The sequence below is a fragment of the Nycticebus coucang genome, chromosome 7, assembly GCF_027406575.1.
Source record: "Nycticebus coucang isolate mNycCou1 chromosome 7, mNycCou1.pri, whole genome shotgun sequence".
In the NCBI taxonomy this organism is placed as follows: domain Eukaryota; kingdom Metazoa; phylum Chordata; class Mammalia; order Primates; family Lorisidae; genus Nycticebus; species Nycticebus coucang.
Genome location: NC_069786.1, coordinates 99,079,519 through 99,092,033, shown reverse-complemented (window position 1 = coordinate 99,092,033; position 12,515 = coordinate 99,079,519). Strand labels below are relative to the sequence as shown.

Here is a 12,515-nt window from a genome sequence, read left to right as displayed (position 1 = left end):
ATAAAGTGAGACTCTGTCTCTACAAAAAAAAAAAGAAATTCCAGCTCCATATAACTAGTGTACACTCAGTACTTTCAGAAAAAACTGTCTGTATTTTCTGGGTCCAAAAATTGATTCCTGACATTTTGATATTGTTTTATCATTTATGAAATTATTTATTGATCGCTTATTTCTGTCATTAATGCACATTGACTGACTTCATGGACTTGCATCCTGCTCAGGCCTGTGACACTCCTCTGCACCCCCTGGGCAGGCTCATGGAGACACTGGTTGCGGTGTACAGGATGACGTATGTGGGTGTAGGAGCCAACCGCCGGTTACTGCAGGAGGCTGTAAAGGAGATTAAGTCCTATCTTAAACGAATTTTCCACCTGGTGAGGTAAGAGATCTTTTCATTGAGGGTTGTAAGTTATGGAATACTATTTTATAGTAATGCTTGGGTAGCTTTACTCTGAATCTAGAGATTACAACTCTCTGAAGAGTCGTGCTTTCTCCTTTATCACAGAAATCATTCATTAAGGAAATAATTTTATACTACTGGTCCTTAGATTAAGTAATGAAAACATGTTTTTAATTTACATTTATGCTATAAACACAAAAACATACAAAAATAGGGTGGCGCCTGTGGCTCAAGGAATAGGGCGCTATCCCCATATTCTGGAAGTGGCAGGTTCAAACTCAGCCTGGCCCGAAAAAAAAACGAAACAAACAAAAATAAGTAATCTATTATTACTTATTTCCTATTATCACTTGTTTCCTTTTATGTCTTCCTTACTCATGATGTGTAACAGAAGGCAAAAATAAATATTTGGGGTTTTTTAAATTCAAATTTTGGTATGAAACATATGGTCTTCTTATTTGGATTTAACTCTAGGCAAAACCATGTCTAAACCTCAACCACAAAGAAGATGAAATTTTGTTCCTGAGTATTTATGTCCTGTCCCTTGACAACTGTATCATACATTCATTTATTTAGCAAATATTTATTGAGTTCTTCTAAATATCAGCCACCAGTATAGGCTCTGGAGAGGTTTATCAGTGAATACAGCTAAAAAACAAAAGAAAACAAAAATCTTTGTGCTCATAGAGCTTACATTCTAGTGAGGGGAAAAAGTAAATAAATCATATGTACGTGGATAGTAGCAGATGGTGATTATTGCTATAGAGAAAAATGAAGAAGGGAAAGAAGATGATGCTAACGGTAAGATGCTACTATTTTAAACAGAAGGTCTAGGAAGCCTGACTGATGAGATGATGCTTGAGCAGAGACGTAGAAGAAGGCAATTAAACAAGCCAGTAAGCATGTTTAAGAACAGAGTTCCATGCGGCAGGCAAAAAAGTTATTTTTTAATTTGGGATTAATATGAGAGTACATATGATTAGGTTACATTGTTTGTGTTTGTAAGGTAAAGTGCGAGTCTCAGCGGAGTCCTTCACCCAGGAAGTGTGTCATATGCTCCCACATTGTACCCGTTAGGTCAGAACTTACTGAACCCCTTCTCTCTCCCCTTTCTTGAATTTAATTGTGTTTTTCTCTCCTGTGGACATGTAGTTACTGATCTGCTATTTTCAACACAGTATTGAGTACATGGGATGCTTACTTTCCCATTCTTGAGATACTTTACTTAGGAGAATGTTCTCCAAATCCTTCAAGGTAAATACAAAAGATGCAAAGTCTCCACCTTGTTTTATGGTCAAATAGTACTGCATGGTATACATATACCAGAGTTTATGCAGCAAGCAAATTTGAGCTTGTGAGATGCAAGATCTCTCTCTCTCTCTTTTTTTTTTTTTGGAGACAAGAGTCTCACTTTGTCACCCTTAGTAGAGTGCCGTGGTGTCATAGCTCACGGCAACCTCAAACTCCTGGGCTTAAGTGATTCTCTTGCCTCAGCCTCCCAAGTAGCTGGACACGCGCCCGCCACAATGCCTGGCTATTTTTAGAGATGGGGTCTGGCTCTGGCTCAAGCAATCCACCCACCTCAGCTTCCCAAGTGCTGGGATTACAGGCATGAGCCACTGTGCCCAGCCCTGAGATGTAAGATCTTTTACTGAGTTTAAGCTAACAAGTAAATACTACAGTGAGATAATTATGCAAAAGTTTATTAATTTATCCCAGAAAATTTCTTATATATTAGCATCAAAATTGATCAATACATTTCTGAAATGTTTTAAGTATGAAGGAGAATTGTGGTCTACTAGAAAGATTACTAGGCTGGGAGCGCTTCAGCTCTGATGTTAGCTAGATGTGTATCATGAAGATAAGTTTCTTGACATTTTTGAGTTTTTCTCAAACATAAATTAGGGCAGAGGAAGGTGCAAAGTGTGAGTCTACAAAAATAGAGAAGACTGCACGCTGCCTTTAAAGGGTCAAGATTTGTAAAAACAAAACGGCAATAAATTTATTTATGGTAGAACTTACCAGCATACAAGAAGTCACAGGTAAAAATCTAGGGCAAGATTCCAAAGCCTACCCCCCCCCCCAAATTCTCACAACTTAATCCCATGATTTGAAAAATTAATTTTCAACAGCTTGACTTTAAAAAATAACTTTTTAAATCTTACCATTGAGTCTCCTGGAATTTATTTAAATTTTTTTTCCTTAATATTGGACACTTGGTTTCTACTGACACACATATTCTAGAAATAATTATCTTTGCTCAAGAGTTAATACAGATTAACTCAGACAAGATTTGCCAAGAAGAAACATGTATCTCATATAGATCAGAGTTTCATTCCTTAGTGACTAATAGAAAAAACCCATACCATAAGAAGATTTTTAGTGGTGGTATTCATTATCTACTTTCTTTTACTTTATTTTACTTTCTTGTACTTTATTTTATCCTGTAAGAAGCATTTAGTTAAGGATTTCAGGGAACTAAAATACTTGATAATAAAGCACAGGCCCTTAAGTGGATTAATTAATGGAAATACATTTTTACACTTTTCAGCCTCTCTAGAGGCATAATTGTATAATTACATTGTTTATTATTCCTTAGGTTTTTATTTCCTGAGCTTCCTGAAGAGGGCAGCACAATTCCTCTCTCTGCTCCTCTGCCGACTGAAAGGAAATCCTTTTGCACTGGAAAATCAGATTCCAGATCCGAATCACCAGAGCCAGGGTAAATGGAGTTGGGTGGGGATAGTAAGGAAAGGGGATGGAGGACTAGATGATCTTATCCGAAGAGTCAGGAGGAAGTTATGTTTCCTGGATGTGTTTCCACATTTCTGAAATGGGTGCAGGAGTGTCCAACCCATAGCCCATTGGGCCACATGTGGATCATATGAGGGCTTTTTTGCTTATCTGTGGTGGCAGGTATCATGAAAGTTGTGCATGAACTATTTTTTTTTTTTTGCTTCTTAGCCTTTGTTTATGTTTATATATTTAATGTGTGGGCCAAGACAACTCTAATTCAAATGTGTAGAGTAAAAAAGGTTGGAACCTTTGTTTTGGACTGTTAGGGATTCTTTGAGGTACTTTTTAGGTCTCAAGTTCTATTAGGCAAACCCTAGAAACAGCAACCATAGATGACCTGGGCACAAAGACTGCTGAGCAAAGGAACATTAGAGAAAATCAGCCTCAAAATGGAAACAAAATAGGTTGTCAGTTACATTTTTGAGTTAATGAAAATTATTCACAATCGGTGCAAGGCAGAAATTTAGGGCCATCTATAAATTCCTCATGTTAGCTCTGTCTGTAAAGAAAGAGTAATATCATAATGTCTCTAAAATTTCCCATCTCTGCTTCGGACTTTTAGAAACTGAAGCTCTATCTTGCATTCAGGACTCATTTTTCTTCATATAATAGAAACTCTTAAATCACTTCTCTAATCTTTATTAAAATAACCTATCTGTAGAATAGTTACTTTTAACAGGGTCAGGGAAAGTAATATAGCTGTCAGCTGTTTTTATGTGAATTTATCTACCATAAGTAACAATAATAATTTTAGATAGTATCTTGCTCTGTTGCCCCAGCTAGAGAGCAGTGTCAGTGTCATAGCTCACATCAACCTCAAACTCCTGGGTTCAAGTGATTCTCTTGCCTCAGCCTCCCAAGTGGCTGGGACTGCAGGTGCACACCATCACACCCAGCTAATTTTTCTAGTCTTTGTGGAGAGGGGGTCTTGCTCTTGCTCAGACTGGTTTTGACCTCATGGCCTCAAGAGATCCTCCCACCTCTGCCTATCAAAATGCTAGGCTTATAGGCACGGTGGCCATTATTCAGTTTTAATATGAATCCTCTCTCTTCCCACTCCCGTATGCTGTAGTTATGTAGTGACAAGTTCTGGATTGCTCCTTCCTGTGCTACTACCTCGGCTCTACCCACCACTGTTTATGCTATATGCTCTGGATAATGATCGGGAGGAAGACATTTACTGGGAGTGTGTGCTGCGACTAAATAAGCAGGCAGATCTAGCTCTCTTGGGCTTTCTTGGGGTGCAGAGGTAAGTGCAACTCTTAAGAGCAGAACCAAACGGTTTTAGTTTAAAATGTAAACTAAACAGCTGGGCACTGTGGCGGTGCCTGTAGTCCCAGCTACTTGGGAGGCCGAGGCAAGAGACTTGCTTAAGCCCAAGAGTTGGAGGTTGCTGTGAGCTGTGACACCACAGCACTCACTGAGAGCGACATAGTGAAACTGTCTAAAAAAAAAAAAAAGTAAACTGCATTATCAGAGATTTTAATATCTAATTATACAATGTGTACAGCTTGCAATTTACTTATTTGCCTCACTGTCTTATTTAATAAAATTGTGATATTTAATTTTATTTCTGAGAATATTTGAAGATGAATATAAACCTGCTTATTCTTCTGAATGAGTTTGTATTGTGTTTTCACATATGCATATATATAAAATCAATATGAATTATGTTGCCTGATACATTGTAGTTCTTTAAAGCAAATATAATACCAAAAATATTTTACATTCACATTTCTCAGGAGAATTAGATGAATTCAATCTTTGGCGTTCTTCCTTCCCACCTGTTATTTTTAATTTAAAATTTTAGAAGTGCTGCTTTTGTTCCAAGGCAATATTTCTTGTTATTCTAAGGAAATGCCAAATGATTATGCTTTCTTTCTTACTTAGTGATAAAGTTGATCCCCCTCTCAATAATTATATTATTTGTACTATCAAACAAAAGGAAATAAACCTTGATTAAAAAGTTAATTTTGGGGAGGGGAAAAGAGGAGGAGTCAGGGGGATTGGTGTGCTCCACTCAATGGGCACAGTGTGGGGGTGAACGGCACACCTTTTGGGTGTGGGACACAACTACAAGAGGGACTCTACTTAACAAGTACAAACATTTTAACCTGGTTTATACCCTTTCATTAACCTGAAATTTAAAAAAATAATAAATTATTTTTGAAAGAAAAATAGTAAATTTTTTTTAGTAGAAAAATTTAATACTAAAAATAAGATAAAACTGAGTGAAGGAAAGATTTTTGGCCGATATTTGGTAATATCTGTAAGGTGTAGGGTTGTTAGAGTATAGACAAATCCCTTAGGGTATAATAGAAACTCTTAAATCACTTCTCTAATCTTTATTAAAATAACCTATCTGTAGAATAGTTACTTTTAACAGGGTCAGGGAAGGTAATATAGCTGTCAGCTGTTTTTATGTGAATTTATCTACCATAAGTAACAATAATAATTTTGGATTCCATTGTAGGAAATTTTGGCCAGTGACTTTGTCAATCCTTGGAGATAATAAAAAGGTATAGTAGATTTAAATTTCCTTAACAAATATGCTTTTCTTTGGTGGGAAGGATTTGAGATAGCAAAAGATTTCCATTTTTATTTGATAGAATAGTACCCAAGCTTGTGTTAGCATCTATTATTCACCAAGACCTGTACACTGCTGTTGATATCATTGATTTTTATTGCTTTCCTCTTTGACCTTCATTCATTTTTACAGGTTTTGCCAACCACAAAAGATGCTTGTTTTGCCTCAGCAGTAGAATGTCTGCAGCAGATCAGGTAATCTCCAATTTGTTGAAAAACTACATAAAGTAATGGTTAGTCTGTCAAGATATTAATAAGATCTTATCTTTACCTAAGCTCTAATTCTGGGATAGGGAAACTTTCATGTTGGAAGACCACATTAACTTAGCGGTAATCAAATAAGGCCCTATTCAAGAAACTTCAGTTAGATATACTTAAAAATGTACATTCTTTCATAAAAATCTAAATGCTATGTATTTAATAATTTCAAAAAATGAAAACTAATTGTTAATTTTAAATTTAATATCTTTTAATGACTTTTTTGGTCTGCTTTTTGATGGAAAGCATTTGAATAATTGCAGCATGGAGGTCCACAGTTTCAGTTGATTCTCTAGATGGGTATCAGTCATTCATGACCCTCAGGGTGTCTTGATTTGGTTTAGGTAGAAGAATATAGATTCACAGCATTAAGTGGTTGAAAAACAAGAAAGCATTTGGGGGCATGTTGCCAAAAGTGTGAGGATTCCAGCACATTTTCCATATTTCAGTTGGATTTTTCTTAGCATCAAACAATCACTTTCAAATATCATCTACTGAGATCTCAATCAATCCTTGGTGATCAACCAGGGGAGGCTGAAATGTTAATTTGAGTGATATGATTCTCAAAGGCAGTGAACCGTACATTATATTCTATAATTAATAGGTCTATACCATTTGCATGTTCTTCAAATGATTCTACTGATCAATGATGTTTGCTAACTGGAGAGAATGTCCATCTAAAATTTCCATTTTAAAACCCTTGAAGAAATCGGTCTGGGTGAGTATTTTATGAGGAGGACCCCCCCCGGCAATTGAAGCAGCTTCAAAAATACACTACTGGGACCTGATCAAACTAAAAAGCTTCTGCACAACCAAGAACACAGGAAGTGAAGCAAGCAAACAGCCATCAGAATGGGAGAAGATATTTGCAGGTTATGTCTCCAACAAAGGTTTAATAACCAGAATCCACAGAGAACTCAAATGTATAAGCAAGAAAAGAACAAGTGGCAGGCTGGGCAAGGGACTTGAAGAGAAACTTCTCTGAAGAAGACAGGCGCACGGCCTACAGACATATGAAAAAATGCTCATCATCTTTAATCATCAGAGAAATGCAAATCAAAACTACTTTGAGATATCATCTAACTCCAGTAAGATTAGCCCATATCACAAAATCCCAAGACCAGAGATGTTGGCGTGGATGTGGAGAAAAGGGAACACTTCTACACTGCTGGTGGGAATGCAAATTAATACATTCCTTTTGGAAAGATGTTTGGAGAACACTTAGAGATCTAAAAATAGATTTGCCATTCAATCCTACAATTCCTCTACTAGGCATATACCCAGAAGACCAAAAATCACATCATAACAAAGATATTTGTACCAGAATGTTTATTGCAGCCCAATTCATAATTGCTAAGTCATGGAAAAAGCCCAAGAGCCCATCGATCCACAAATGGATTAATAAATTGTGGTATACATACACCATGGAATATTATGCAGCCTTAAAGAAAGATAGAGACTTTACCCCTTTCATGTTTACATGGATGGAGCTGGAACATATTCTTCTTAGTAAAGTATCTCAAGAATGGAAGAAAAAGTATTCAATGTACTCAGTCCTACTATGAAACTAATTTATGGCTTTCACATGAAAGCTAAAACCCAGTTATAACCTAAGAATAGGGGGAAGGGGGAAAGAGACGGGAGGGAGGGGGGAGGGGGACAGTGGGAGGGTGATTGATGGGATTACACCTGCAATGCATCTTATAAAGGTATATGTGAAACTTAGTAAATGTAGAATGTAAATGTCTTAACACAATAACTAAGAAAATGCCAGGAAGGCTATGTTAACCAGTATGATGAAAATGTGTCAAATGGTCTATAAAACCAGTGTATGGTGCCCCATGATTGTATTAATGTATACAGCTATGATTTAATAATAAAAATAAATAAATAAATAAAAATAAAATTTCCATTTTTTTATGTGTAATAACTTGGATGGATTTGGAAGATGATTCTTCTTTTTTTTTTTTTTTTTAATACAGAGTCTTACTGTGTCACCCTGGGTAAAGTGCCATAGCATCATCATAGCTCAGAGCAACCTCAAACTTTTTGTCTTGAACAGTCTTGCCTCAGCCTCCCAACTAGTTGGGACTACAGGCATGTGCCACACCACAATGCCCAGCTAATGTTTGTATTTTTAGTAGAGCTAGGGTCTTGCTCTTGTTGAGGCTGATCTGGAATCCTGAGCTCAAGTAATGTGCCTGCCTCAGCCCCCTAGAGTCCTAGGATTGCAGGCCTGAGCTACTGTGCCCAGCCATCTAAAATTTCCTTTTGAAAAAGGATAGCTTAGGCTGGCACGGTGGCTCACGCCTGTAATCCCAGCACTTGGGAGGCCAAAGCAGGTGGATTGCCTGAGTTCACGAGTTCGAGACAAACCTGAGCAAGAGCGAGACCCAGTCTCTAAAAAATAGCTGGGCATTGTGGTGGGCACTTATAATCTCAGCTGCTTGGGAGGCTGAGGCAAAAGGATTGCTTGAACCCAAGAGTTTGAGGTTGCTGTGAGCTAAGACAGCATGGCACTCTACTGAGGGTGACCAAGTGAGACTGTCTCAAAAAAAAAAATAAATAATAAATAAACAGATAGATAAAATTAAAAAGGATAGCTTTTTTCAAGATATTTGGACTTTTTTGCCTATTATCATATAGATATAATTTTACTTTGCAAAGAAACATTCAAGTTGTTTTGATTTGACATATTATACAGAAATGCTGCATTTCTACAGAAATCTTTCAATGATTCATATTGCTGATTCTGTCCTTCATAAAATCTGTCTGTTCTTGCAGAAATAAAGTTTTGGCTAACACCTGTCCCTGTGATAGCAAGGCATTTTAGAATGATACAGCAAATCCACACTGCATACCTCATCCTTCAACTTTACCATGTTAGGAAACTGATAAGGCCGTGTTGCATTTTCCTGATTATAGTTGACAATATTTATAATTCATTTCAAAATGTCACTTAAAATGGTAGCTTTAGCACAGAGATTTTGCTGATGCAAATTACATTGGAAAGAAATTAGAGCATCTAGATCTGTTAGTATTTTTTTTTATCTGGGCAATAAACCCTTCATGTTTTCCTCTCATGGAAAGTGCACCGTCTGTATATACAATCACTAAATTTAGTCCAAATTTACGCCATTTGTCATGACAGTTGTTGAAGATGTCTATTCCTCATGTTCTGTTCACAAGAATGCCTAAAGCAAGTAGCTTCACAGCAAAGAAAAATTTTTATTATGACCCTAATGAAGTATAAAACCTGCACCAAGTCAGTAGTATCAGTTGATTCATCCAAACCATTGAATAATATATATTTTCCTTTTGAAGTATTGCATGAGTTCTATTAAGTAAAGCCTAATTCATGCTCCCAAATCAGTTATGATTCTTCTTAAAGAGATAGTTGTTTGTACTTTGAAACATTATTGCAGTCTAAGCATCCTACAACTTTAAATGTATTCTTTCACAATTTTTATATCACTGAATGGCTTCCCTTGTTTCTCAGAGTTATAAACTACTTTATAAGTTGCTTCGGTGGCATTGTTTCTTGATCTTATTGCTGCTTGAAAGAATTGTCTTTGCTTTTGCTTCTCATCTTTTAATTTTGACAGTAGAACCTTTGGGCTTCTCCCTCTAATTTAAAATATTTGTGATCCTTATGAGTATTATAATGCTGATGAGCAATGAATTTCTTTAATGTTGATATTGCAGTATCATAGAGAAGGCAAATAATTTTATCTTTAGCAGAAACAAGATGATGCAATTCCAAGTCCTTGTTAAAAAATCTGTATTGTTCCTTCAGTATTCTCTTGGTCTTCTTTGACATGACTCTTCAGCAGATAGAATTATAAAATACTGTTGAGCTGTGCAGCTATTCACAAATTCTACTTCAAACAGAAACACAGTGCACCTTTGATAAAACTGGTAACAGACTGGTGTACTCCAAACTCCTCCCCCCACCCCAATAAACTCTCAACCACCCAGCCTTGTGTGGTAGTGGTGCCAGGCAGGCCGGGGAAGTTAGAACTAAATCATGAGTGTGGCAGCCGTCAATTTAACCCTTACACCTTACTAATGTTCGAATTGTGCCAATCTGTTGAAACTTATTTTATTCTTTAATATTTTAAATATGTTCATTTTAACAATGAAATAAAAAAGACAAAAACTATATTAATAAAAATAAAAGGATTTGTTCTGTAAAATTTCAATTCAGTCAAAAGGCCCCAGTTAAGGGCCTAGAAGGGCACATGTGGCCTTAGGGCTGCAGGTTTCCCACTCCTTCTCTGAGCGCCCCACATATTGATGGTGTCATACTCAACCTGGAGATAAGAAAGGCTCCTTGGGACCATTTGGGTTATCTTTTACTCCAAAATGCCCTTGCATTTTCAAAAATGCTGGGGTACCTATTCAGATATTTATCTACATGATCACATCTTTAACCAATGTAAATTAACCAAACTTCTCACTCAAAAAAGAGTATCTAATAGGAGAATAAGATTTCACATGAATAAAAGGAAACAATATGAATGAATATGATTTATGAATTCTTCCGCATGAATCCCAGACAGTGGAGACTTCTTTTCTCTTAGCACCACAGAATTACAAAGTCATCGCTTCCAGTGACTCATTTGTGCTTGACGTGTCCAATTTTAGGCCTGTGAGTCTCAGGAAGGAATATCAAATGACTTTATTAAGAAAAGTATAGGATATTGGCTCGGCACCCGTAGCTCTGTGGGCAGGGCGCCAGCCACATACACTGAGGCTGGCAGGTTTGAGCCCAGCCTGCGCCTGCTAAACCACAATGACAACTGCAACAAAAAATAGCTGGGTGTTGTGGCGGGTACCTGTAGTCCCAGCTACTCAGGAGGCAAAAGAATCACTTATGCCCAAGTGTTTGAGGTTGCTTTGAGCTGTGACATCACAGCACTCTACTGAGGGCGACATAGTGAGACCCTGTCTCAAAAAAAAAAGAAAATTATAGGATATTTTTTTGTCATTATCTTTATGACAGCACAACGTTTACCCCATCAGACAAACTTAAAGTCATCCAGCAGACTTTTGAAGAGATCTCTCAGAGTGTCCTAGCATCACTCCAGGAAGACTTCTTGTGGTCCATGGATGATTTGTTTCCCGTGTTCTTATATGTGGTGCTACGGGCCAGGTAAGCAATCTTTTCTGTCTTTATTATTAGCAGGTTATTATTTTAACAAGTCTGGTCCATACATTTTCTGAACTAATCACAGGAATATGCTTTTCATTGGAAAAAAATCCACTTTTAGCAACCCATTCCACTATGCTATTTCAGGAAGAAGTATGGACATGTAAGCAAAAATAACTCAGCATCTTTTTCTCTTTGGGGCAGGATTAGGAATTTAGGGTCTGAGGTGCATCTCATTGAGGATCTGATGGACCCCTATCTTCAACATGGGGAACAGGGTATAATGTTCACCACCTTGAAGGTAAGTGTCAGTATTATTTAATAATGTTCTATCTTCAAATCAGTCCTTTATTTACCACATTATAAATGTCATTAATCACTGTCTTTTTTATACAAAAGCTTATTGCAAACCTTAAATGACTTTAGACCACACATTGTATTGATTTTTATTTTGTGTGTGTTGATTTTTTTTTTTTTTTTTTTGAGACAGTTTCAGTATGTCACCCTTGGTAGAGTGCTGCGGCGTCACAGCTCACAATAACCTCAAACTCTCAGGCTTAAGCGATTCTCCTGCCTCAGCCTCCCAAGTAACTGGGACTACAGGTGCCCAACCCAACGCCCGGCTATATTTTTATTTTTTTGTTGCAGTTGTTGTTGTTTAGCTGGCCCAGGCCGGGTTCAAACCCTCCAGCCTTGGTGCATGTGGCTGGCGCCATAACCACTGTACTATGGGCACCGAGCCAGCGTGTGTTGATATTTTAAAACATGATGATACTGTATATTAAAGAAAAATAGGATAAGTCAGTTATTTTTCCAAATACTAAAGCAAATTATTCCTATTCATTTTTTCCTGTAAATTAATCAAATTGTTATAAATGCTCATATTTGCATAGGTAATTATAACTCTAAAAAAGGAACAGAAAGGATTCTTAGTGTCCACATAGTGTCTCCCAGTATAGCTATTTGGTGGAAGTAAGGTAGAACATGGAAGCAGCAGGTAAATGATGAATTTGAGTTCTGTCTTTTTTCTTATCTTGGTATTTCCTACAGCCAGTGGGTTACAAATGAGGTTTTGTTTCAGGCGCCCTTGAGGGGTTTTTAGAAGTCATTTCAGTTTCCCGCCTTGATTTTTCTTGGGATTTGGAAGAATGATTCTAATGTTTATTGGAAGAACAGATAGAAGATGCTCCCCCCCCCAAAAAAAAAAAAAAAAAAGAGAGAGAGAAGGAGAAGAAAGAAAATGCCAAAAACACTTGTAAAAAGTGAATAGACCCATTCTTCTAGTTAATAAAATATTATTAAATGATAATAATTAAGATAATA

The 12,515-nt window shown here is 36.9% G+C and overlaps 1 protein-coding gene across 7 annotated transcripts in view; it reads left to right on the top strand.

Annotated features, from left to right (window-relative positions):
• Positions 1-12,515, top strand: part of ALS2 (alsin Rho guanine nucleotide exchange factor ALS2) — an 86,187-nt gene that overhangs the window by 71,017 nt on the left and 2,655 nt on the right. For 6 of the 7 annotated variants that reach the window (XM_053597517.1, XM_053597523.1, XM_053597518.1 and 3 more), the window contains 7 exons: positions 222-379; positions 3,000-3,122; positions 4,269-4,445; positions 5,670-5,715; positions 5,916-5,977; positions 11,046-11,195; positions 11,397-11,493. In XM_053597517.1, the coding sequence (XP_053453492.1) occupies positions 222-379; positions 3,000-3,122; positions 4,269-4,445; positions 5,670-5,715; positions 5,916-5,977; positions 11,046-11,195; positions 11,397-11,493 (813 nt within the window). The remainder of the gene's footprint in view (positions 1-221; positions 380-2,999; positions 3,123-4,268; positions 4,446-5,669; positions 5,716-5,915; positions 5,978-11,045; positions 11,196-11,396; positions 11,494-12,515) is intronic. The other variant, XM_053597521.1, reaches the window with a different exon arrangement.